Here is a 25,538-nt window from a genome sequence, read left to right as displayed (position 1 = left end):
AACTTGCTTGTCTATGGAATTTCGCTGATTCGCCAAAGAAAAAGGTCAACGAAATTATAAACCACCTACGCAATTTCAGTTCAGTTCAGTTGGGTTAGGTTCTAAAGTTCATAATGGTGATAAAGCGTGAATAAGTATTTCAACTGGGTCAAGGTTCCGAAAGCGAATTTGGTTGAAGATATAACAACGGGAGAATTACCAGAAACTGAAAACAAAATAGAATGAACATTTCATTCTGAGGCGATTTGCGACTATTTCTAGGGTTTGTTTTCATATTCTGGCTAATGAAGAAACAGCCCAAGGGAATTGATAAATAACTGAGCGAATACTCAATAATGACTGAATAGTATTTAAGAAGCTATTAATTGAGAGAAAATGAAAGTATCATTAGGGTACGTGTACGTATATAAAGAATATATTCTCACTTGATAGAATGCTATTTTTCTCTCATATTCAGAGATCTCCACTCGGGTGTAAAACAGTACTAAAATATATTTAAAAACATTTTATTATGCAAATGTTCCAATGAATTTTCTGTTTATTATGTACTGCTATTCAAATTTTCTGCAAGCACACGCAAAGCCATAAATTCGCGATTCTCTAAGTTCCACCGCAATCGCTTTGACCAAATCGATCAAAAATGACAACTATTGAAGAATATTTTATGATTCTTTTAATTGTACAAAAGGCTGCAGAGCCAAATAAAAAAACGAATTAAAAGCCAAGCGAATTTGGCCAACAACAGCAACAAAAAGCCGGCAACACGCACACAACACCAACATTGTCATCGCAATTATCATAGAAAAACGAGACCATACAATCGTTCGATACATTTGCGCATATAGCTATAGCATATAGCATATACCAAATAGCATATACCATATAGCATATAGCGCATGGGATCCACGAGGCACAAAAGAACACCTTAAAGCTATAGCTAAAGTCAAAGATGAGGATGAGCAAGATGCCAAATAGCCGAGACAAAAGTTCGGCTAAACAAAAACTAAAGCTGAATCTAAACCCCAAACTGAAGATGAACTGAATACAGATACAGATAAAGATACATATACAAAAACAGATAGAGATATAGATAGAGATACAAAAACAAATCGGAAGGCAGAGACGAAGAAACAGCAGTGCCAAATCGAACCTTTAGTCAAAATTTGTATACATAGCGCCGTACAACTCGGCGGAGCAGTTCAGTGCGCGTACAAGTCTCGTGGGTAGCGGATGCCAGCAAAGGTCTCTCCACAGTAAACACTATAATATATAGTACCATACTAAAGTATACTATACCACGCCACATAGTGCCTCATATCAGCCTCATTTGAGCAAGACTAAAGATGGAACAAGACTAAAAAACAGTTGTCACGGTGTTAACATTAAGTTGTCGTCGCTCAAAATTAAGTGCACGGCAATCGAAGAGATTGCAACAGGTGCCCAACAACAAACCGCTTCATCTGTGTGTGCCAGTGTGTGTGTAGTTATATATCTGAGTGATCAATCAGATCAGATCGTTGGAGGAGAGAACAATCGTCAGAACAGCTGAACAGGATATGATTTTCAAATTTAGGCATTTCAATAGTTAAGGTTTATATCCTAAAACATCAACAAGAAACACAAAACTTCAAAGGCTGAAAAAAGAGGAGAAAGAATTCTAGTTCATTGAGATGCACCCTAATTTTGCTTAGATGATAGATGGATAGAGATATTTCATATTTTGTATCTTTCACTTGAATGCCTAATATAAAAGTCTGGCTCAGAGCGTCGAACCATTTAGCATAGAACCAGTGCCATATAAGGAGTGCAGAGATCTCAAGCTCATTAAACCTGTGCGACACATATTCGATTTTGGCAAAAGAAAACCACCTTCGACCATATTAGGCAATAGGTGACACAATTTTCTATTTGCTCGCTCTAGGCGCTTCCAAGGTTTTCCAGATCTTCGGACATTTACCAAATGACTAACCAAGTGGAAATGCCTACAAATTTGCTGGCGATGATCAGCCAGACACGACGGCGTCCAAATGATGCGACATCATATGGCTTAGATCATAATTCCCACCCATTCCAGACCACCAAAAAAAAATGAAAAAAAAAACAAGAGAGAACGCTATAGTCGAGTTCCCCGACTATCTGATACCCGTTACTCAGCTAGTGGAAGGGAGAAGGAGAGTCTTAAACGCAGTTTTTGGCGGTTTGTAGGCGTTATAGTGGGCGTGGCAGAAAGTTTTTTGGCAAATCGATAGAAATTTACAAGACCAATATAAAAATGACAAAATATGAAAACATTTTTCAAAAGTGTGGGCGTAGCAGCTTTGGGCGGTTTGAGGGCGTTAGAGTGGGCGTGGCAAAAAGTTGTTTGGTAAATCGATAGAAAATTACAAGACTAATACAAAAATGAAAAAATTTCAAAACATTTTTCAAAAGTGTGGGCGTGGCAGTTTTGGGCGGTTTGTGGGCGTTAGAGTGGGCGTGGCAATATGAATCGACAAACTTGCGCTGCTTCTATGTCCCTGGAGTCTGTATGCTTAATCTCAACTTTCTCGCTTTTGTAGTTCCTGAGATCTCGACGTTCATACGGACGGACAGACGGACAGACGGACAGACGGACGGACAGACGGACGGACAGACGGACATGGCCAGATCGACTCGGCTATTGATCCTGATCAAGAATATATATACTTTATATAGTCGGAAACGCTTCCTTCTGCCTGTTACATACTTTTCAACGAATCTAGTATACCCTTTTACTCTACGAGTAACGGGTATAAAAAAAAACAAGAAACGCATGACAAGGTCGTGGCTCCGACTGAAAATTGATAAACTGGATTTTCTTGGCTAGCATTTGGCCAGTATTTCTGCGGCCAACAAAAGTGTTTAGCACCTTTTGGCTTATGACTGCTATTTGTCGCAACACCCCACCTCAAAATTTTCTGGCCCCATTCTGCGCTAACTGTTGCAGGTAATATTCAAACGGAGTTTATAACACCTGAAGTGCAGGAAATGACCGGAAAGCTGAAGCCAAACCTGTTGATGGCTGGATAGCCAACTGGAAGTGTTGGCCAACTTGCCCTTCAAAATGTATCTCGATATCGCCGTTTCAGTCGTTTTTTATTTCAATTTGTTCCTCACTTCGCAGACCAAGAAGCCGATCAGAATAGCCTCGAAAACGACGAAAGAAATCATAATGCTATTCGATTATTTTGTGGTCTTAATCGGCCTTAGCCAAGTTCAAGTGTGAGTCGACTTGAAGTCAAGTCAACGAACGTGATGCTTGGAATTTAGCATAGGTGCTTGATAACTTGATGGTTTTCTAATGCCCAAGTTCTGGGCGATGATTAATCACTGGGTGTACGATAGTACTTCACTCTGTCCCACTTCGAAGCAAACGACTTCTGTAGAAGATCCCCGAGATCCGTAAGAGTGGCAAGCCCCATCTCAAATCCAAACAATCTGCACACAACACAAACATAATTTAGCTGGGTGTGCGAGTGGGTTTTATGCGTTCCACACGTGAGGCACCAAGTCACTGAGGCACTGCCCAATTTACTTGGTTGTTGGGTGTTGGGTGTTGGGTCGTGAGGCAACCATGGGCTCCATATGGAGTTGAAGTTTTGAGGTGGCCACCAATTTGTTGCGGGCTGTTGTGCGCTGCGGTTGTTTAATTCATAATAATGAATATAATTTACTGTTACTGTTACATGATAATTTCACGGCATTTCACCGTCACCGTCACACATTTGCTATTTGCTATTTGCTATTCTCCTTCGCCTTTGTTTGATTATTATTTTAATTTTATTTAGATCTCTGAGCTCGGCAACAGCAATGGCAACGGCAACGGCAACAGCAATGTCAAAAGCTGAAACTGAAGCTGAAGCTGAAACTGAAGCCGAGTCTATAGCTTTGGCATTAGTTGCTCGAGAATCGCATTAACATAACTTAACTACAAAAACTCGAAAAGATCTTTAGCTCATCCAGACTCCCTTCCGATCTTCCCCATTTCGTTTAGATTTCGCAAAACTCGTTCGTTGCGACGCAGGCTAAGCAGATTTTTGAATTTCACATCGAAACGATCGGCGCTATATAATCGTATTTGTGGGAACAAGAGTCCAACGAGGAGCACTTCAAAATGGCAGCCGTCAACGCAACGCAGGTGGACTATTGGAACTTTCTGTTCACCGATCTGGCAGGTAAGTTTTGGACTGGGAGGGAACTACCTTTGTCGCATATGCTGATTGAATACCCACGCAGATCCCCGCACCAATGACTGGTTCCTGATCAAGTCGCCACTGCCCCTGCTGGGCATCCTGGCCTTCTACCTCTTCTTCGTGCTGTCCTGGGGACCCAAGTTCATGAAGGATCGCAAGCCCTTCAAGCTGGAACGCACCCTGCTCGTCTACAACTTCTTCCAGGTGGCCCTCAGCGTATGGATGGTCTACGAGGGCGTCGTCATCTGGCAGTACTACAGCTGGCGATGCCAGCCAGTGGACTGGTCCCGCACCCCCAAGGCCTATCGTGAGGCCCGCGTCGTCTATGTGTACTATCTGGCCAAGATCACCGAGCTGCTGGACACCATCTTCTTTGTGCTGCGCAAGAACGACCGCCAGGTGACCTTCCTGCACGTCTACCATCACACGGTGATGCCCATGATCAGTTGGGGCACCAGCAAGTACTATCCCGGCGGACATGGCACCTTCATTGGCTGGATTAACTCCTTCGTGCACATCATCATGTACTCCTACTACTTCCTCTCCGCCTTCGGACCCCAGATGCAGAAGTACCTGTGGTGGAAGAAGTACATCACCAACCTGCAGATGGTAAGAGCGCTTTATATGCCATCCGTAGATGTGCATGGTATTTCAATTTAAATTGTTAGGGGTTAGAAAAGGTTTATTGCTAATGACTCAATCTCCGAACTGCATAGGAAAGCAGCAAATATTTAAATGTATTTTTGTTTATTTTAGAGCTGCACTTAGAAGTGATAAATAGTTTCATTTTGTTGTGAGATTTGAGATTTCTACCTTTTTATTCTTAAAGCTGTGATAAGTGAGATAGCTTAATATCTAATAAAGTATAACTAACAGATAGGCACACTCAGTTATAGATACACCTTCATGCTTCTTTATAGACAGCTCTAAGAGATTTCGTGACCATTTTCCTTGCAGATCCAGTTCTGCTGCGCCTTCATCCACCAGACCCAGCTGCTGTACACGGACTGCGGGTATCCCAGGTGGTCGGTGTGCTTCACGCTGCCCAACGCGGTGTTCTTCTACTTCCTGTTCAACGACTTCTACCAGAAGTCCTACAAGAAGAAGCAGGCGGCCGCCAAGGAGAAGGCTCTGATGGCGGACAACAACAACGATGGATGTGCCAAGGACCTGAACAAGGCCATTGAGCTGCAGCGGCAAAAGCAGAAGCAGAAGGCCTTGTAAGAGGCAGGAGCACCAACACCCACCGCCACCGCCACCCACCCACACACCAGCACCCACAACACACACACACCCCTTCAATACTCGTACAAAAAAAAGGAAAAAGAGCGGGCAGAAAAAACCCACTGAGAGCCACCCATGTTCTATGTGCAACCTTGTTGACTAATTTCTTAAGTAATCCGCCGCCAAAAAGACGTAAAGCACGCAAAAAAATGAGCAAAAATGAACAAAAATAAGAAAATCAGAAACGAGACGAATAGATATTTGAGCAAATGAGGTTTTCGAGACACAGATACACATATTAAGTAAATGTAAATGTAAACTTAAATGTAAATGTTCAAACAGTTGAAATTGCTTTTTGCCGCCATCGTCATCATCGCTCGCTGCGTTTGAAGTTCGCCATCGTTTCTGGCGAACCCAAATGAAAGAAGTCGTATGTCTTTCGGCCAACTGAAAACTGAAACTAAAACTGAAACTGAAGTTAAGTTAAGTAAACAGGCAGAAGAAGCGTTAGTTGTGTAAATAAGTGTAGGTACGCATGCGAATGTGTTTTCTTTAGATTTTATATACGTGTGGTATGTAAAGTAGGCATTAAACAAGTGAAAAACTAGCTAATAACGAAACCATAAATACAAACACAATTTACAAATAAATCTAGAATTTTTTCTACAAAAATATCGTAAAACACAATGAGTGCTATTCTTTTTCTTATGAATGGGAAATGGGCAGAAGTGGTAGGTACCAAAAATGGCCGCACAGCTAAAATAAAGACTGTTTTGTGCTGCTAATAAACATAACTAACTATGCCTATCCCGACTTTTTCGATTTTCAAAATCAATAATTTGACAAATTTTGGCATCGTCAAATTTGCGAAAAGTGGCAAAAATTACATTTTTCTTTTTTGAGCACAGGTGGATAGGAAATTTTGTTACGAATTCAACGAGGTATGGCATTCCACTTTTGGACAACTACTTTTACTGCTATCGAAAAAACACGGATTATTTTTGATCAAAAATCGAAAAAAAAAATTTTTGTAAAAAAACGGATATTTTTATTTGGCGTTTTCGCCATAGCTTGGCCAAAAATTGCCGTACAGCTAAAATAAAGACTGTTTTGTGCTTGTAATAAACATAGCTAAATATGTCTATCCCGACTTTTTCGGTTTTCGAAAAAAAAAAATTTGACAAATTTTAGCATTTTCGATAAGGGGTACCATCATCAAAATTTGCGAAAAATGGCAAAAAATTAGGATTTCAATGTATGTACATGGATCGATAGGGAATTTTGTTACGAATTCAACGATGCATGGCATTCCACTTTTGGACAACTATTTTTACTGCTATCGAAAAAAAACGCATTATTTTTAATAAAAAAATCGAAAAAAAAAATTGTAAAAAATCTGATATTTTCAATCGGCGTTTTCGCCATAACTTGGTCAAAAATGGCCGCACAGCTAAAATAAAGTTCTTGTTTCGTGCTGCTAATAAACATAGCCAACTACATATGTCTATCCCTACTTTTTCGGTTTTCGAAACAACAAAAATTTGGCAAAGTTTTGCAGTAGTTCAAATGTTTGCAATACATTATTTAATATGCAACTAATGTATTTTCATTGCTTAAATCGAAGCTTTGTTTTATTTTTAACTGCATTTCATTTAATTTAAATTATAAATAAATTAACAAAGTTGTCTTGAAAGCATTGCATATGCAGCCATTTCCTGTAATCACTAGTGTTCATTCAACTTTTATTTATAGATTCAAGCCACTTAAATGGTAGTTGTCTTTTGGACAACATTGGGGTATCTCCCAAAGAGCAGTCACACCCATTGGCATCCGAGTCTAGCCATTCATGATCTCAGTAAGCCTTCGATAAATCACTCGCGGAAACCTTTGCTCAAGGAGCCAACTTAAATCGAATCACCAGCTGATTTATAGCCAAGAACCTATTCTGCAGCGGAAGCCAAGATGATTTGAATGTGAATGGGCGTGGCTGGTACAACAGGTCTATGGGGTGATGCTATGATGCTGAGACGCTGAGATGGACACGATCGGTTCATGAATTTTTACGAGACTCTGGAAAGACGATGACCACTTAGCCACTTATTAGAGCTCATTTCGCAGGCACCTTGAACAGCGGCGACGGCGGCGGAGATAAGGTATTGATAAATTCCACAGCCTTTTATTGATCAATCAGTCAAAACAGAAAACAGAAAACGGAACAGAACGGAACTGAAGCGGAAGTGAAAACGCATCTTCGAGTGGGGTTGCGGCCATCCGATGTGCGGATACAGTATTCAATAAAGCCGGTTTGGACACTTGACCTTGATCTTGACCACAAACATGTGAAAACAAAGCGCAGCTCTGAGCCCAACCGGAGCTAAGCTTATGCCAATACTTTATGATCCAGTTTTATGGTCTGATCAGCATAGATTCTATCAGTCTTACGATGAACGCTGTAGAAGATCTCCGGCGTTATTTATATTTTACCATTAAACCGGAAAAATTTCCATAATCGCAATACACGGCATACTTTTGGGCCGTTTCTGTTTTGAAGCCAACGGAGTTTGACCTATGCAAATTTCGCAAAAACGAGGCTCATTTAAGAAAACACGCCTACCAAATAGATACATATCAACACTCTTCTCCAGGCCCTTGAACTTTGACTCCAATGTGTAGAAGCAACAAGAGTTTCATACGCGAAATCTGCATAAATAAAGGTGCTTCATGTGATGCTGGACATGTGTGTGAGTCAAGGCGAGGGCAGAAAAAATTGATTAGAAATTCTAATTTGGCAAAGACATTCTCCACTTGTCGCCAGGGTGTCTAAGCCTGGCCAACAAACTGGACGGCACAACTGGACACAATGTTGCATAATCATCGCAGCACGCGTACCCAGTTCTACACTCATAAAAATATACTCAGCTCACTTGGTGACAAGTTAAAAAGACTTGAAAATTAAAATGTGAAGACTAAGCTTTAATTATGAGAAGCGTTTATGTGCTTTGGAGATTTATATAACGTAATCTGTTCTCAGATCAGACAGTTGACAAAAATTTAATAGTATATCTTGTGTGATTCGACAGATATTAATCACGTTTGATGGCCGAAGAATAGCAGATGCCTTGCAGATCTGCATAATTTTTTTTTGCGTGTGGATGGTGCGCGTGGCCATGGTGTTGTCATAAATAATAGGATCCAATGGGATCCGGTTTGGTGGTTACCTAACCCAAGAGTCCCGCTTAGAAATAAAAGTCCAAAAACCCCACGAAGCCCAAAACCTGAACCCGAATTTCGCCGGCAAAGAACAGACACACACAGACTTTTTGGTTTTATTTAATATACAAAAATCAAAGTTTTATTGAATTTTTCTTGTTTTGCGAAACGATTTACGGCTGCATTTCATTAATAAGCTCTATCACACTTGCTCACACACACACGCTCAGCTAGAAAAACATTAACACGTACTCTCAGTCACACAAACATGGCCACATTCACGCACTTAGGGTCCTACTTCCTACTACTTTTTGGGTTTGAATCATCATCATCATCATCGTCATCGTCATCTATCCGCCTGCCCGGCATATAAACATTATACAAGTTATTCTCCGCAGACTACAGACTACTGATAGTTGGTAAAGGTAAAAGGTAATGGTAATGGTAATGGTAATGGTAAAGGTAAAGATAAAGATACAAATTACAAACTAAGCCCCGCTCTAAAAAACGTAATTGCTAACTGAAACCCATCGACGCCAGGCGGCATCGCCAATCATTCCAGCTTCATCGGCTTCACGCTGTTGTTGTTCAGATCGAGGTATGACTTTCCGGCCTGGCCATTCTGGAGCAGATGCTTTCCGGCATTCATGGTCTGCGGCATGCAGCCCATTCCTCCGGCTGCACGCAGTGCGGATTGGGCCAAACTGCTGCCGGTGGTGCGACTGCCTCCGTCCACGGACTTGGCCTTCTTGTAGGTCTTGCGATAGAAGTTGCCAAACAGGTAGAGGAAGATGATCGTGTTGCCCACGAAGAAGAAGGTCAGTGTCTTGGGCATGTTGCAGCCCTTGGCGCCCACGGTCAGCATGTAGCCCAGGATGAGGACGAACTGGATCAGCTGGATGCTGGTCATGTACTTCTTCCACCAGAGGTACTTCTGGTACTGGGGTCCCATGGCGGCCACCATGTAGTAGAAGTACATGATGATGTGCACGCCCGAGTTCAGGATGCCAATGATCACGCCCTGCTCACCAGGTGCGTACTTCAGGTAGCCCCAGGAGAAGAGCACCGTGATGGTGTGATGGTACACGTGGAGGAACGACACCTGGTTGTCCTTCTTGCGCAGCACAAAGAACGTCGTGTCCAGCAGATCGATGATCTTCGAGAAGAAGTAGAACCAGGCGCCCGAGTAGAGGGTCAGATTCTGCTCCCTGGTGCGGTTGATCTCGCACTTCTTCGAGAAGATCGAGGCCATCACATTGCTCTCTTGGATGGACTGCGAAAAATAAAGGAAAATTAATTCTCATATCTACATAGATAAGCAATAATAAATATAAACGTAGCTTAACTGTTTTAGCAATAAGCAATAATAAATATAAACGTAGTTTAACTGTTTTACGTTACTTTTTAATTTAAATATCTTGTTCGCGTGGCAGTGATTTCAGTTTGAGCAGTTTATTCATTCATTGAATCATTCATTAAGGCGCAACGACACTCCGCAATTTTATAGTTCAACAAATGTCAAAAAAAAGAAAAAAAAATCACAAATAAAATGTTTAACGAATTCTCTGCACACACAATGCATAAAATCGGTTTAGTTTAACATTTTTAATGCAAAAACAACGCAGCCCGCTATTTTGTATGTTCGACAAGCACTATGCTGCTTTTCTTATTAAAAATGAATAATACATCAATTTCATGGACTCACCGTGCGGCACATCCAAATGGAGTACAAGACCTGGAAGGCATTATAGAACACCATGATGCGCTTGAGGTCCATGGGCTTGCGGTTCTTCATGTACTCGGGTCCGATCTTCAGCACGAATGCCAAGTAGACCAGGACGACGGCCACCACGGGCGCTGGGGAGCTCATCAGGAACCAGCTGTCCACCGTCTCATCTGAATAATATAAGCATCATTAGTTTCATCTAATACATGAGTGTTCCGAGTGCGATTCAACTTACCCACTCCTTTTGAGAGGCCAGAGATGCGCTCCTCGACAATCTTCATGTAGTTCGTCATGTTGGCTTTCTGTTTCTGTTTCTGCAACTAGCAACTGGCAACTGTAAGAAAGAGGCTTACAAGCTTTAGAAATTTGCGGCCAAAAATCGAGAATTCAGAGCCCGACGTCCGCACGCCGCGTTGCCGAAATATTGAATGAAAATAAGTATTCTAAATCGCGATCGCTTGGAGAGGCTCAGCACGTTTATTTCTGCTCGGCTCGCCGAGGATCGTGATTTGCATTGGAATTTCTGGCGAGGCACGCCAAAGATTTATTAATGAAAGGCGCGAAGAAATCGCTTATTGAGTTATCCCCAATCGAATGATGAATGACGACAGCAAGTCGGCGGAACGAGATAAAGTTGGTGCAGCTCTTCGATATTGTATATATAGATATATCAATCTCTGGATTTAGTAAGCAAACGTAAATGCCTTGAAGAACTAAGATTCTTGGCTGAAGACAAGAGCGCGAGTCAATGGCTTGGAAACCTGAAAAAATCCGGACTCAAGGCTTCATTTGAATTTCTCGCCTTGGCACTAAAGTTAAAGACTAACTCTTGGCATTCATCTTGGCATCTCCCTGAACATCTGCGATTCTTCGTTTTCTGTTTTTCTGTTCAGATAAAATCGGACTCGGACTTTATGTTCTAGCCATTGGGCATCGTGTTCTTGCTTCACATTGTTATTTAAATTGCACACGGAAAAGAGTTTCGATTGAAAATGACCCATCAAATGTATTCAATTACACGGCAGCCAGAACTCGTTTCTTATGTAACTTTTCGAGGTGTTCTCCTCATTAACCACTGACCTAGCCAACTCGAACCGGAACTCGTTCTGCAGAAGATTCTCGAATATCTATATACGAGTGTATATATACTAAGATATTTGTATATAGATCGGTTTGTCCAATTAGCTGCGATGCTAAAAAAGATGTGCAGTTGGGAATGTCGCAAATCGGATCGGTATAAAAACTAGTTGTCAATCGAACGAATTTATATGCTGGTACTTTGAAGTTAAAAGCCACGGCCTGCTCTATAATGATTCTCGCATGACTGGAGTTTTGTTCCCTTCTGATTGCAACAGTAGCAGCAACAGCAGCAGCACTCTTCATGGATCACATGGCGTGTAATTTGATTTGGAGAGCCTGGCCGAAGAACAGAGCAAACACCTGCCACAGTCGCTAATTGGACACACTCGGCGTATGATTGATATGTTTTGACTACCGCTGATCGACGGCGACTGAGACTAGGTCTCTGTCAGGGTTAAGCCGTTCGCCATCGACATCGACATCGACATCGCCTTCCCTTAACCATATAGATATATAGCAATATAGGTATACTATAGCACGGCGCAGCCATTCCCAGACCCATTCGTATGCAAGACACTTGGCATCCATATAGACTGACACTGGAGACAGGAAAAGTGAGCTGGCTGCCGCATCAACTGCATCAACTACATCATCATCATCATCATTATCATGATCATGATCATAGTCGACCAAAAATGTGACGCCAATTGAAAGTCAGGCGAGTGTTCCGCTGGCTGCCTTCGTCGCAGCTGCTGACGTTGATCCCCCTTTTGCAACGCCCCCTTTGGATGGCAGTCCCCTTTTTTGGGAAACCCCAGCACCTTCTGGTGCCACACTTTCGGATACCCAAAGGCCACATCTATATACACTTCAGTATCTACTACGGCTGTGGAGCACTGATTCTGTGAGCAGGTCTTCCGCCTTAAATAAATTAAAAATAAACGCAAAAGCAAAAGCAGAAGCAGAAGCGGCCAGCAACCACATTCTGCCGCGCACGCATTAAAATTATGTGTATTGTATGCATAATTGATTTTCGCTTTTGCCAATTTCTGTACCCTTTAAGAGCTGCTGCCTTGTCAGCAGTATCAGAACACTCGATACTTGGATACTTGGCACTCGGAACTGGGAACTGCGAACTGGGTTTACCCAGCACTCGAACACGGCTTTGCCATAATTTCAAATGTTGTGACTAATGCGAAAAGTATCTAAATATCCAAAAGCGCCGCATACTCGTATGCGTCTGTTTCGGTGCGGAAAAGCACCGAATAAAGCGTTAATTTTTACGAATTTGCCTCTAAAAATAAAAGGTTCGGGTAAAAACAACTTAATTTGCCACTAATTCGAAATCTAATGAAGGCCGATGGGGCATTAGTCTTTCATCTGCGCATGAGTCTTTCTGAATTTGTATCTCTATCTGTATCTGTATCTGTATCTGCTGCTGCGATTTAAACGTTGTTAGTGTGCCACCAGTCGAAATCTGCAAGTTTTGCATGTCTGTTTTTTGCAAGTCTGCGCCTAGAAGCACTGGTATTTTGCGTGTTACGTCGCCACGTGGCTACACAAGAAACAAATATGATTTGTTTGGAGAATCTTATGTATCTGCAGTTTATGATAATAAAGTAGTTTTGCTTTTTTGAGGCAACATAAACGAACTATTTGTACTTTAAACATATATAACTCAGCAAATTGAAATTATTTTATTACACTGAGTTTATTTTCTTTTTCAGAACTCCCAAAAATAATATACCCTCATATGTACATATATGGTGTGTAAATTGCAGTCCAACGGGGCGGATGTTTTTCTATAGATTACACACAGCACGATTTTCACACGCACTTGAGTGTTCGCCAAATGACAACAATTAGCCATGTGAAATTCCCGAATACATTAGCCCATTGAAGTTTGGAAAACTGGAAGGTGTTGCGATGCAATCGAATGAGACCATAAAGGCATGAGTTCTGAGTAGAGGGTACATATGATGCCGGGTCGAGCAACCTGAAAATTGTTTAAATTGTTTTCCACATTGTTTTCCCGACGTGGCTCCAGAGTGCAACAGGTTAATCATTTAGTTTTGCCTGTGTCAAGTGCACATGTTTTATGGTTTCATGCTTGCTTAGCGCTGTAAATTAATTTTTTTTTGCCAGCCGAGGCATTTACAGAGGAGGCACAAAAACGCGCCGAGTCAGCCAGCAGTTGGCAAACCGCAGAAACGCCACATAGATATGTACATCCATAACTATAACCCACACGGTTAAAAAATATTGTAATATGTGTTTTTGTTAATTCCTCAGCTAGTGGTACTTTAAGCTCACTTATGGTGTTCAGAAATAATTGAAATGTGGGAAAGTTTAGAGCCTATACTGAAGTTCAAACAAACCGTTTAAATATAAACAAACTATCTGTAAAAGGAAATCTAATAACTCTGTTTAGTTAATATTACTAAGATGTTTGTAGACAACTTGTTCTATTCAATAACTGAAATATTTTAGTTTTTGAAACCCAAAAGAATGGCTTATAAAGCTTTTTCCCTGTATGCATGTCTTAAGTCAGCGTTTGTTGCTGGTGACTTTTTGGGCCGACTGACAACCTTTAATTACTCTGTAAATATTTGCGGCGTTAATTGGATTTTTTCCTGGCCCAAACGAAACCCTCTGTCTGTCTCTGTGTTGTCGTTAGAAACTGTAACGGATATGGGCCGTGGTCTCTTCGTGGGAACCGCGCGACTTCCAATCTGTTTGCCTAACCATGAAATGTGGTCATCTTCGCGAGGGGGAGTGTTACGTAGTTGCAGGCGGCCATTTGTTGGCGGATATTGAAGGCCAGTGGTGCTGGTGCAAATGCAGCTGCAAATTGAATCGCAATCGATTACAAGTTCAAATCGTTTAGATTTGGCCGCCTCAATGCTGCAGCCAGAGTCTTGGCCTTGGCTGACTGGCAAAATTGCAGCTCCTCAAGCGAGTTTTCAGCATTTAATCTATGTACGATGCATTGGGTTAAGGTCGACGAGAAATCTCAGACGGACCAATGGCGCTGGCAGCAGAGTTAGCCAGGCTTAAACCAGCCACTGCCAATTGAGAACTCAATTTTATTTTTTTTTTTGTGGCGCCCAAGAACTCTGCTCTCTAATTTATGCAACACTTTCACGCCTTCAGGTTGCCCCAAAAAATATTGAATTCATTTCACTTCCGTACCTGTTGGTTTTTTGGCTGACTCGACTCGACTCCCTGCTAACTTGGCTAACACACACACGCACTGGCGCGCGCACACACACACACTATCGCACTGCGACCGTAGCCTGAAGATTCAGTTTCAGCTTACGGACTCGAAACTCGGATTCGGATTCGAACTCGGGGACTCGGATTCGACTGCGCCAAACGCCAAGAAGACACTAATATGGAGTTCTACCCGCTCGGCTGTATAAATAAACAAAATGAACGCGCTTCGCAGGCCGGCCAACATTTGACGTCGCCGTCGCTGGCGACGCTGGCAGCGCAGTCGACGCTCGGGCCGCACGGCGTATACTTAACCTTTTTTTCAGTTGATTTTTGCGTCACTCGTCCAGGTTCGATACGATGCAAGTCGAAGCCGCGTTAATGGCCAATTTAAGTTGCGCGACGGTTTTGCCTTTAGTTTTTTTTTTTTTTAACTTTGCTTTAGAAACATTTAGTGTTCGTTTCTTGACTGATTTTTGGTGCTTTCTGGTGCTAAGGTCAAGTTTGAAGCCATTAAAACGAATGTGTCTGTGGCGAGAAAAGAAAGCAAAACTGCTGGCGGCAGCAGATAAGCCATGCTTTTTCTTGGTTTATTTTGAACAAGTTTATTAACCCTTTCCCGGTTGGCCAAAAAAACATGCAGATCCTATCGCAAAAAGAGCGGCAAAAAGAAAACGAAAGCCAAGAGGGAAGCGAAAAAGTACACAGTGAAAACAAAACTTATTTGGAAATAACTCCAATAACTCTAGTTGCAAATTAACAATTTGCAATAGGTTCTCTGTCCGTATTTGGTTAAAACTTAATGAACCTACATAGAACATACTTTAAGACACCATAAATTCCATACCATAAATTCTTACTATACAGCTGGAGAGATGATTTTTGTGCCACTGAAAGTGTTTGGAATTTATACAAAAATTATATATGCACATTATACACGTATTATGTGTCGCGATTTTTAGACAGCACAATGGAGTTTGTATCTTTATTATTTGTTTTGACCTTTCAGTGATAACTCAGGTTAATTGGATTTTGCGTCATTCTCGTTATTTTGTTTTGATACTGTGATATTTCTAGGTAAAAGTCTCTATTATGAAATGTTTCAAAAATGAACTGAAATCTTTCGGTACTAAAAAAGTCCCACAAGTACCTTTTAAAAATCGATTAGTTAAGTATAGAAAATATTTGTTTGTTATTTTGCGATTTTTCTTTCTGTGTGCCCTTTTCCAGCAACAAAATTGGCTTTAAATAAACCGCTAGACAATTGATTTATTATCGCCGTCACGTCATTGAGCCGCACTCAATTGGCAGCATAGTTATATATGTATGTATATGTATGTATATATATGCATAGATATGTATGTATGCCAATGTGGGGGATGACACGCCCCAACTCTATAACTGGCACTTACTTAACTACGCAAATAGGGTTTACGGGCGCAGTTAACACATTTCCAGGCCGATGCGAATGGGAAGCGATTATCAGTGTCATGAATGGGTAAATTTCACGCACTTTCCCACTTACACTCTTCACCTAATTTTCCCGATTCCCAGGGGATATGTGTGACCCATGGGCTGTACTCCACACACGTGCTAAGTGCCCGGTCAAATATTCAAATGTTTGCCCAGCTCGATGCACTGCAGCTGTGTTGGTCACCACCACTCTTCCGGGTCTTCAGCATTTCCATTTCTATTTCAAGCACATTCATTTCAACGGCGGACAAAAACAAAAAGCCGTTTTGCATTTGTTATCGCACACTCGTCATTCAAGCCGCTCGCATAATCGGCGCTTCTCTTTTGTGACTAGGACCCTGAACTTCAGCGCTACTTAATATATTAATTTAGTCGATTAATACCGCTAGTCGGGGTCTGTGCGAAATCTGCTCCTTGGCCGAGTTTCTAACGCAGCGGATCAGAACGCTGATGGCAGAGAGCTGATGGATGATATTGGCCTGGATTGGTCAATAAGATATCATTATAAGATGTTAATGGGCTGCCCATGAGGAGAACAAGTTCTATGGTCTCATATTTGAAATGGAATTGGTTTAACAAAGATAAATGTCTCTTGACTAAACATACTGGCTTTTATGTGCAATAAATATTCAAAGGGCGCCATTAAAACGTAGTTAAATTGCGCTATTAAGAGGTTGCCAAACAAGTGAATCTTTATTGGGACTGCATGGCTGGCGATATTTCCTCACTAGCAAAATACCATTTAGTCTTTCCAATTAAGTTTCTTTATTATTAGAATTGTTATTTGTCTACATTTGTGAATATTTATAGCAGAATAATGCTCTTTTTTAAAATGCTTATAAGTGGACATTTTTGTATTGCTTGAATTTTAAAACCACTAGATCTTATTATTATCTCATAATATCCGCAAATATATATTTATTAACTGAGTTGTTTTGTTTGTGTCTTTGCAAAAGCACTCGGATAATGGAAAATGTATGCATACTTAAGTAGGTTAAATATAGGGGAACTACAACTGCTAATTCATACCTACCAGGCGTAAGTTGACTTCATTGTTGATGGTTTTTAATGAGATGCCCTAACATTTTTGAAAACAATTTCTCTGTTGCTGAAGTGTTTACAAACTAGGGGAAAATTTTCTATTCATATAATCGACGTCTTGTAAATTCGTCACGGTAATTTCTCATGAAAAAAAACAGTGTACGATAAGTATTTGCGCAAATATCCAATATTTGGTCAGTATAAGTACCACCTTTGATCGCCAATAAAAAGTTGTTAGCTCTTAAAAATGTTGACCCATAATGAAAGCACCTTGTTTACCGGGAGCAATGCGATTCAGTGGCTATCATTTTCAAATATTGGCGCGCTCTGCATAGCGTTGCCACATCGTTTTACAGAGCTGTGACGTCGGAGTAGCTATAACAGCTGTTAACAGCTGGTGCGTCACAGTATGACCGCATTTCCCTTGTTGCCATATGCCTGCCAGTGATTTTCCCTTTCGCGTGTGACTGCCACACTGGAAAAACACAGAAAAATTAAATTAAGGAAAAACAGATGAAAAACTGCAATTGAAGACAATTGAAGCAAGTGCAGCAACTTGTTTTTTGCGCCAGTGTTGACTTCTGGGCCTGCCGTCGAAGCCACGCTAACTGCGCGCCTTTCAAGTGGTAAGTGAGTAGTGACGAATCGCCAGTGAAATCGAGTGATTAACCCTTCGCTTGTGTTGTGACACTTTCCATAACTTCGTATTAAAAAATGGGTACTGCGCAAGTGGAGTGCAGGTGGGGGTTAAGCCAGTGGGTAGCATTCCATTTACACGTGGCCTTCTAGCTGAATTTTCCATGTACTCTGCTATCTTTAATGGTTTCCACGAAACCTCACGAAACTGCACCTTAACCCACTGAGGATCGCCCTCCCATTTGGACCCCATCTTATGTAAACAAGTAATTGGCAGCTAGTTCCCTAAGTGATCAAACACACAAAGCCACCAGATACAAACTTGAATACTGCGTACAAGTAACCAATTCGCTGGGGAGCAAAGTTCGTTGCATACTATATAGCCAAGCGATCGTAGCAGACCAATAAACAAATAAATAAATATCACATTTCCCAGACGAGCTAGCGTCGAACTAACAAACGTTGAACAAACGCTTGACAATTGCCTTCGAACGACTAAATTCGTATGTATCGTATTGAACAGTACGTATTTCTCTTACAGACACTATTTGTGGAGTGCAAAAAGGAATCCGGAATCATAAGGCCATGGATTCGGCAACCAATCTCCTGGAGCCACCCTGCTCAGCGGCTGATGTGAGTGGTGGAAGCCACCCCGCCGAAGTGGAGGTAACCACCCAGGCCCGTGCCACTTTTGGCATGGACGCCGAAGGACATGCTACCGGGGAGGCAGTGACCACCACCACGGCCACCTTGCGTAGGGAAGGATCCGACGAGGACATCTTTGAGCAGGTGCAGATGATTCTGCGTAAGCGACGTGGCTGGGGACCAGAGGACTCGCTCAGCCCCAATGATCTGGACCTCCTGGAGTACGACGATGAGTTGGGCGAGGAGGATGACGCCGGTTGTCCACTTCCCTCGACCCCGGAGGACACACAGCTTATTGAGGCGGAGGTGAGTCGGGGCTACCAACCTCCATTTCCAGCAGGTGGAAAAGTACGAAATGCAATCGTTAGAGCATGTGGCGTAGCTCTTATCGCTGACCCATCACCATGTGGTTATCGGCTGCCACTTTTTAGTCGCACTTTTCCCTCATTTTAATGTCGGAAGTCTTATCAATACAAATGTTGCTTGGGCAATGTCTATTTGCCACATTCAAATGTACCATAACCATTGTGGTAAAACTTTATCGTGGCCATTTCTCCCATTTTATGACTCAGTAAATACTATTGCTCAATTTAAAGCATGTTCCACAGCCACTTTTAAGCTATACCTTATCTGTCTTTGCCTTTAATGTCTGGCCGAAAGCTGTCAAGTAAAATTTCCTTGACTTTGAGCCTTATACTCTCGACAATCAGCACTTTGGCTCGCTCATTGGCTTTAGAGGTCAGGCTTAGATTGATCGCAAAAAGCTTCGGTATAGCCCTTTATACGACAGATGTTAGAACACAAACAAACATTTACGTCGATGCGGTACTGATAATGCCCGGAGACAGTTTCGGGCGAGCTTATCTTATCGCGGAACGCATTCGGTGCTTTCTTGTTCCGCCAACAAAGACTAAACAAATTGAGTATGCGACTGGCAGAGACTTCACAGTACGATCGCTTATTGCTTCGCACATTTAGTTCTAGTTCCGTTCGAATCTCTGTTAGCCGCTCAAGATGCAGACGCTGCCGGAGGTTATAGTGCGTGTGAACCCGGATCTGGAGCCGGATCTCAGTCAAGAAACTCACAGAATCCAGGACACAGTCAAGGAGCAAGCTGAAAATCCAGCCGTTAGTCCCATTAGCTCGCAGTTTTCCTTTGCCATTGCTTCTCATATGCGTTTCGAGAACTGTTTAATGTCTTATCATTGTATTCCACAGATGACGGAAGTGCTGAAGGCCGGAGTTCTCTCCGATGAAATTGATTTGGGCGCATTGGCACACAATGCCGCCGAGCAGGCAGAGGAGTTTGTGCGCAAGGTAAGCCATGTGATTCAGCCAAGTAAGGAATGTTTTTAATGGAAGACGCTCTTCAAGATTTGTGATTCTGTTGCTTTTGTATTTTGTTGTCTCTTTTTATTTTAATAAATAGTTTTAAGTGTTTCAACTGTATTTCTTTTGTGTGTTGATTTATAGTTAGCAATCCAATTGGTGTATCTAATTGATAATGTGTTTTTTTTGTTTTGATCTCAGGTCTGGGAGGCTAGCTGGAAAGTGTGTCACTACAAAAACCTACCCAAGTGGCTGCAGGACAACGACTTCCTACACCGCGGCCATCGCCCACCGCTGCCCTCTTTCCGTGCGTGCTTTAAATCGATTTTCCGCGTGCACACGGAAACTGGCAACATCTGGACACATCTTCTTGGCTGCATCGCCTTCATCGGCGTGGCCTTGTACTTCATCTCGCGTCCCTCGGTTGAGATCCAGACACAGGAGAAGATCGTTTTTGGAGCCTTTTTCATCGGAGCCATCGTATGTCTAGGATTCTCATTCGCTTTTCACACACTGAGCTGTCATTCTGTAGAGATGGGAAGACTGTTTTCTAAGTAAGTATTCCTAGACTAATTGAATCGATATCATATTAATGGTTTTTACTTACTTGCAGACTTGACTATTGTGGAATTGCGCTGCTGATCATGGGTTCCTTTGTGCCTTGGCTGTACTATGGCTTCTACTGTCATTACCAGCCAAAGGTGATATACCTATCCGTTGTGAGCATTCTGGGCATCCTCTCCATCGTAGTCTCGCTATGGGACAAGTTTTCGGAGCCGTCACTTCGTCCCTTGCGCGCTGGCGTGTTTATGAGCTTTGGCCTGTCCGGTGTGATTCCAGCTATTCACTACAGCATCATGGAGGGCTGGTTCAGCCAGATGAGCCGCGCCAGTCTGGGTTGGCTGATTCTGATGGGTAAGTGCACCTTAATATACGTTGTAAAGTAATGGTAATACAATGGCAACATAAACCTTGCAGGCCTCCTATACATACTTGGCGCGTTGCTGTACGCCCTCCGTGTTCCCGAGCGCTGGTTCCCCGGAAAGTTCGACATTTGGGTACGCTTCCTAAAGGTTTTGACCTTTGCACCTTTCTGACAGTATTTTACTTTTTAGGGTCAATCACATCAAATATTCCACATACTGGTCATTGCGGCTGCCTTTGTCCACTACCACGGCATCTCTGAAATGGCCATGTACCGCGTCATGTACAGCGAATGCACTGTTCCCATCGAACCAATAACCTTTTAGATGCTGAACTGGATGCCAAGGAACAATCATCTTAAAAGCACATACAATCCCATTCATATTAATACATATATTAATGCGAACTAGCGCAGTTTTACAATGCAACCTGTTTAGCGTTTGGGGAGCATTTGTACCTTGTTATACAAAATCAACGGAATCATATTCAAGACGCAATTCAAACACACACTTTACACACAATTACGCGCATTTATCATCAAAATCTTACATATACAAAAAATAGCAAAAAAAAACAGTTGATTGTCGAATGAAATCTGCAGTAGAGTAATTAATATATGTACAATTATTTATAAAATTCCAATTTGTCTACTTAATGTTGTCGTAAGTTAATTGGCCTTTCGAGTAGTGCAGATTTGCTTGCATCTGAAATTGGCAAAACGCATCACAGCGCTCAGAAGTTCCAATGCTAAAAGAGTTCAAGGAGCTAAAATGCCAGCCAAGCGATTTCTACTTTAAGTTATGCAATTAGTTAATCCCTTTGTGGCATTAGTATTTACCGCTTAGAGTTGTTAGGGTTGTACGGCGTTATGAACATACATTTCGAACGTTAAATGAGGTCTGATTTTACATCCACACACACACACACACTGCACACCACAAATTACGCGTTACAAAGCGCAAGGAGCCTAAGATATTATATCACCATATACATTATAAATGCAGAGCTATCACAAAACATAAAGCGAAACAAAACAATAAAAAAAAAAACTGAGACTTCTAACAGAGCGTTTTGGTGCAGATTTCTTTATTAAGCCATATATTTTATTTCATGGCGCAAAAAGTATTTTAAGGTTTGCTGATTGCCATTTGGCAATTCGGCGGTTGCCATCACCCTAATGCCTAGCCATAAATATTGCTGCAGAGAACTAGAAATCCGCATCGTGGTTACTAGTGGAGTTCAGGCTGCTGATGACTGGGCGAATGCTGAGTTGACTTTGACCCCCTTGATGAAGTGAGCAGCCGTGGTCTAGTCTGCGAGATCTCGAATCTCGGATCTCGATCTGATTCCTCCGCTGCCTTGTGTTCTATGCGTCGTCATTGTCTTCGTTGTGTGCCAGTTTCTATCAACGAATCCGCAGATCGTTAAACCTTTTATTTTGCACGGTGCAAATAAATCGAACTTTGTACTTGACAACTTGGCGGCACGTGTCTTTCAACTAAATGCGATTGCAGTGGTTTTATTTTACCTACAAAAATTCAAGTTCAGCAGAAAAAAAAAGAAACAATCAAATGACTTGGTCGAAATAAGGCGAAAATCAGTTCGGAAGTTGGGCAAAGTGTGAGATAACCAAAGTCAAAGAGAAATATTTTAAAAATGTCTTAATGAGGCGTAAGCATGTGCATAGCTAAATGGTACAGTGAGGCTTGTGTTTGATGGCTTTAAAGTCACTTTCACGCATTTTACTGATCAAAGAAATAGTACCATTAGTACAGTGAAAAATAGTTAACAGTAATTTTATATACAATACTATATTACTCATCCAATTTTACAAGTTGTCACTATAAAATTGATTCACACTTCAAACATTTTGACTCCTCTTCGCCCCCGTGCGTCGTTAAATCAAAAAATATAACCTAAAGTCAAAATAATTTAAAAAGAAAAACCAATGCGCTGAATGGGAAATGCAAATCAAGTGGACTCAAATGGGTGCCAGATGGGGAAATGGCTGTGCTGTATAAGGAAAATATTAAGTATAAATAGTCACTGTTTTGCCCTGATTTATTCTACTACCTTCCAAATGCCAACCTAATTGAAGATATCTTCAAACTTTTCTTTTATATACCAAAACCTTTAAAATGTAACTGGGCTTTCACCTGCAATTAAATACGATATTCAGTGGCCAGTGCACGGCATATGTCCGCACTCTAATTACGCTCATTACGCCTAATTTGGCAATTCGACCTAGGGGACCTAGGAACCAGTTTCACTCAGTGGGCCAGCCGGAAGAGAAGCTATCGCCACTTGGCTGTCATCGTCATTATGAGATATGCATCAGCATCCGTATATCAGTGTATCGGTGTATCGGTGCTTTGTGCAGTTCAATGTCGGATACAAAATGCAGAGTTCAGATTGCCACCCAGATTTTGGCTTTCAGCTCTTTATTAATGGTCTTGTGCAGTTGCTTTCATGCGTCAATTTCAATAAGCATGCGAGCGAGACTCTAGACTTAGACTCAGACTCAAAGGCGCAGACCTAGACGCAGACGCAGACTGACAGCCAGCAAGTGGCAACTGGTCTTTGAAGGTTTTTGGCGTTTAAGTGTTATGGTCAAGGCTGTCGCACAGCATCCGCTGTGTGTCCAGTTCGTTAGTTCATTGATTTCCAATCAGCCTGAGTTCACCTCGTCAGCATTTGGTTGCGTTTTTTCCACCATCAGCGTTCTCTAAGTGTTACGCATTAATTGAGTTTTAATGTACGCAGGCGATTGCGCATGAGAATTGCCACAAAAAGCTATAAATACGACAAAAACGACCGAAAATTACTAAATTAAGAGCAAAATAAAACAAAGAGAAGGAAGAATTTTTTTTGTGAATCGCCACCTAACGATCAGGCCTATTCTTGCAGAAATACCGAATCCAATCATTTTCATGCAAATTATGGTATCTTGTCAAGTTCAAAAACATTAAAACCGCATAATGCCGACCACTGTTTTTATTTATTTTCGTTTTGTTGTTGCCAATGTAAAGATGCTTTGAATAAAAAGCTCTAATCGAATGAGTCGTTAAATGAACAGCATTAGTAGTATCTATAAACCAATGCTCCGGGGCATCGACGCGAGTTCGTGTCCGAAGTCTTTTGTTTCCGCCAGGCGACATTGACTTTGAAATGCTTTGTATTAGAAACAAAAGTGAAAATTCGGATGGAAAATTTACGGAAATCGTCGCTTAACAATACACTGATTTATTAAATTGTGAGTTTTGTCGCTTATTTGGAAATAGTGTTGAACATAAAACGCGGCATTTACAATTAGTATATAGATTTAAAGAAACAAAAGAAAAATATAAAATTAAACAGGCTGGTGCCAAGTTATCAATTAAATAATGGTATTTATAGCTGTACCGCAGTACTTTGATATCTCCTTTATTTACTTAAGCGTGGATTACTAATGACGGTTTTTTAACATCAAAACATGAACACAATAACATTACCACCATAAAAAAACTATTAAAGTGGTCTAACATCACATTTTATTGCGAGTATTATATGTAGTTGATTATTCATAAAACATTAAACTGCACTTGTGACTATGGCAGGCCCTATCTTTACTTTATTTTTTTACTTTATCAATTCCTATGAATTAGGAAGTATTTTGTTTTACGGAACATGGTATTTTAGACTATTAAAAGGTGGTGTTGACCGTCTTCCGATTGATTACTTTGTTATCTGCTTGGACACGCCTTGAAATCAGTTCAATCGCGCGGCTTGCTGGCTTTTTAACGTAACACGCGCTGCGTAGAATCTTCCTCAAATTTCCAAAAATATTTAGCAATTTAAATAAGCTTCGTCACATAGAGCACCTCCAAAATGAGATTCGGGCACGCGTCGGGCATGCCAACATTTTTTCGGCGGGGGCGACCTTCGCAATGGCGGAAGCTCGATCGGAATCGATTTGGGCATCGGCCGGATCGGAATCCAAAGATTAAAGACGACACCAATCTGTGAATGAATCGATGGAATGACAGAGTTCGATGAAACGCGGTAAAGTGCACATTGGATTCATAAATGCGTGGGCTGAGTGGGTGTGTCGCATCAAACAATTAACGAATGAGGCGCTGTTGGCTGCATTATTCCCCAACTTTGTTGTCTTTTTCATCTGATTGAGCCATAAAGCAATGGTGGCAAATGTCAGACATGCATTTGTGGCCGTAGTCGGTGCGTCTATGGACCCCAGTAGACTTCTGTTCAGCTGCACACTATGGGTTAGTTCGTTCGGCGTAATGCAGTGTGCGGTGCCTGAAAAGTGCCTGAAAACTGTGACTTTCCGAGTGAATGAGGGAATGACGCGGCTGAAATCCATCAAGTGGCCACTGGAAGCTTTGGTCCGGAGGCATTTTGGGGCCATTTAATTGCACAATCATTTTTGCACACTTTATACACACACACACACACACATAACTCCCCCTGCAATGGCAAAGGCATATGGGCCAGTCGATGATAAATGCAGTCAGTTTAACTATTTGGTTTCTGTTATGATTTGCTCCACTGCCAGCTGCAATATGTGCGCGTATTTTCTCATAAATAGTTGCAAATCGCATATAGAGTCGGTGGTTCATTAAGTTAATTATCGACTTCGCATTACGGTCGGCATACACTGAATACATTACCCGATGGGTAATTAGCTGGGGAGATCCTAGAACTGGCCCTTAAGCACATGCAACGAACGCCAGTCAGCTGGAGCTGGATTCTGGCCGAAACCAAGTGCTGCTGCCTGCTGCCTGCTCACGCTCACCTGTTGCGTTCATCGGCCAAACGATAGCGATACG

General features: G+C 41.7%; 3 protein-coding genes across 6 annotated transcripts; 2 read left to right on the top strand and 1 right to left on the bottom strand.

The window, feature by feature from the left end:
• Positions 1-1,187: 1,187 nt before the first annotated feature.
• On the top strand, positions 1,188-6,072 carry LOC120453635 (elongation of very long chain fatty acids protein AAEL008004). Its single transcript, XM_039638427.1, has 4 exons — positions 1,188-1,242; positions 4,013-4,193; positions 4,255-4,820; positions 5,169-6,072. The coding sequence occupies exons 2-4, from the start codon at positions 4,133-4,135 to the stop codon at positions 5,433-5,435; spliced, it is 894 nt and encodes a 297-aa protein (XP_039494361.1). The 5' UTR covers positions 1,188-1,242; positions 4,013-4,132; the 3' UTR covers positions 5,436-6,072.
• Positions 6,073-8,752: 2,680 nt separating this feature from the next.
• LOC120453098 (elongation of very long chain fatty acids protein 7) lies at positions 8,753-14,847 on the bottom strand. Of its 2 annotated transcripts, none has more exons than XM_039637631.2 (4): positions 14,644-14,847; positions 10,607-10,705; positions 10,351-10,541; positions 8,753-9,918 (listed from the first exon to the last, which is right to left on the bottom strand). In XM_039637631.2, exons 2-4 carry the CDS (start codon positions 10,662-10,664, stop codon positions 9,199-9,201), a joined length of 969 nt encoding a protein of 322 aa, XP_039493565.1. In that variant the 5' UTR covers positions 10,665-10,705; positions 14,644-14,847; the 3' UTR covers positions 8,753-9,198. The 2 variants fall into 2 exon arrangements, with proteins under 2 accessions (XP_039493565.1, XP_039493566.1); XM_039637632.2 differs by lacking the exon at positions 14,644-14,847 and adding an exon at positions 11,452-11,872.
• Positions 14,848-17,631: 2,784 nt separating this feature from the next.
• Positions 17,632-21,774, top strand: LOC120452242 (adiponectin receptor protein). Of its 3 annotated transcripts, XM_039636366.1 has the most exons (7): positions 17,634-17,804; positions 18,356-18,765; positions 19,678-19,776; positions 19,990-20,342; positions 20,402-20,703; positions 20,767-20,846; positions 20,904-21,774. In XM_039636366.1, exons 2-7 carry the CDS (start codon positions 18,400-18,402, stop codon positions 21,036-21,038), a joined length of 1,335 nt encoding a protein of 444 aa, XP_039492300.1. In that variant the 5' UTR covers positions 17,634-17,804; positions 18,356-18,399; the 3' UTR covers positions 21,039-21,774. The 3 variants fall into 3 exon arrangements, with proteins under 3 accessions (XP_039492301.1, XP_039492300.1, XP_039492302.1); XM_039636367.2 differs by lacking the exon at positions 19,678-19,776 and having other exon boundaries at positions 17,632-17,804; XM_039636368.2 differs by lacking the exons at positions 17,634-17,804; positions 18,356-18,765 and adding an exon at positions 19,404-19,587.
• Positions 21,775-25,538: the final 3,764 nt, after the last annotated feature.

Source organism: Drosophila santomea, chromosome 3R (genome assembly GCF_016746245.2).
Source record: "Drosophila santomea strain STO CAGO 1482 chromosome 3R, Prin_Dsan_1.1, whole genome shotgun sequence".
In the NCBI taxonomy this organism is placed as follows: Eukaryota; Metazoa; Arthropoda; class Insecta; order Diptera; family Drosophilidae; genus Drosophila; species Drosophila santomea.
This window is presented reverse-complemented; position numbering and strand designations above follow the sequence as displayed.

Excerpts from the sequence above, each read along its gene's own strand:
- LOC120453098 (XM_039637631.2), bottom strand. The coding sequence starts at position 10,664 with ATGACGAACTACATGAAGATTGTCGAGGAGCGCATCTCTGGCCTCTCA. Across the intron at positions 10,542-10,606 it reads TGGCCTCTCAAAAGGAGTGG|ATGAGACGGTGGACAGCTGG; the intron begins GTAAGTTGAATC and ends TATATTATTCAG. Across the intron at positions 9,919-10,350 it reads CCATTTGGATGTGCCGCACG|TCCATCCAAGAGAGCAATGT; the intron begins GTGAGTCCATGA and ends TATTTTTCGCAG.
- LOC120453635 (XM_039638427.1), top strand. The coding sequence starts at position 4,133 with ATGGCAGCCGTCAACGCAACGCAGGTGGACTATTGGAACTTTCTGTTC. Across the intron at positions 4,194-4,254 it reads TCTGTTCACCGATCTGGCAG|ATCCCCGCACCAATGACTGG; the intron begins GTAAGTTTTGGA and ends ATACCCACGCAG. Across the intron at positions 4,821-5,168 it reads ACATCACCAACCTGCAGATG|ATCCAGTTCTGCTGCGCCTT; the intron begins GTAAGAGCGCTT and ends TTTTCCTTGCAG.
- LOC120452242 (XM_039636366.1), top strand. The coding sequence starts at position 18,400 with ATGGATTCGGCAACCAATCTCCTGGAGCCACCCTGCTCAGCGGCTGAT. Across the intron at positions 19,777-19,989 it reads CAGAGGAGTTTGTGCGCAAG|GTCTGGGAGGCTAGCTGGAA; the intron begins GTAAGCCATGTG and ends TTTTGATCTCAG. Across the intron at positions 20,847-20,903 it reads CCGGAAAGTTCGACATTTGG|GGTCAATCACATCAAATATT; the intron begins GTACGCTTCCTA and ends TTTACTTTTTAG.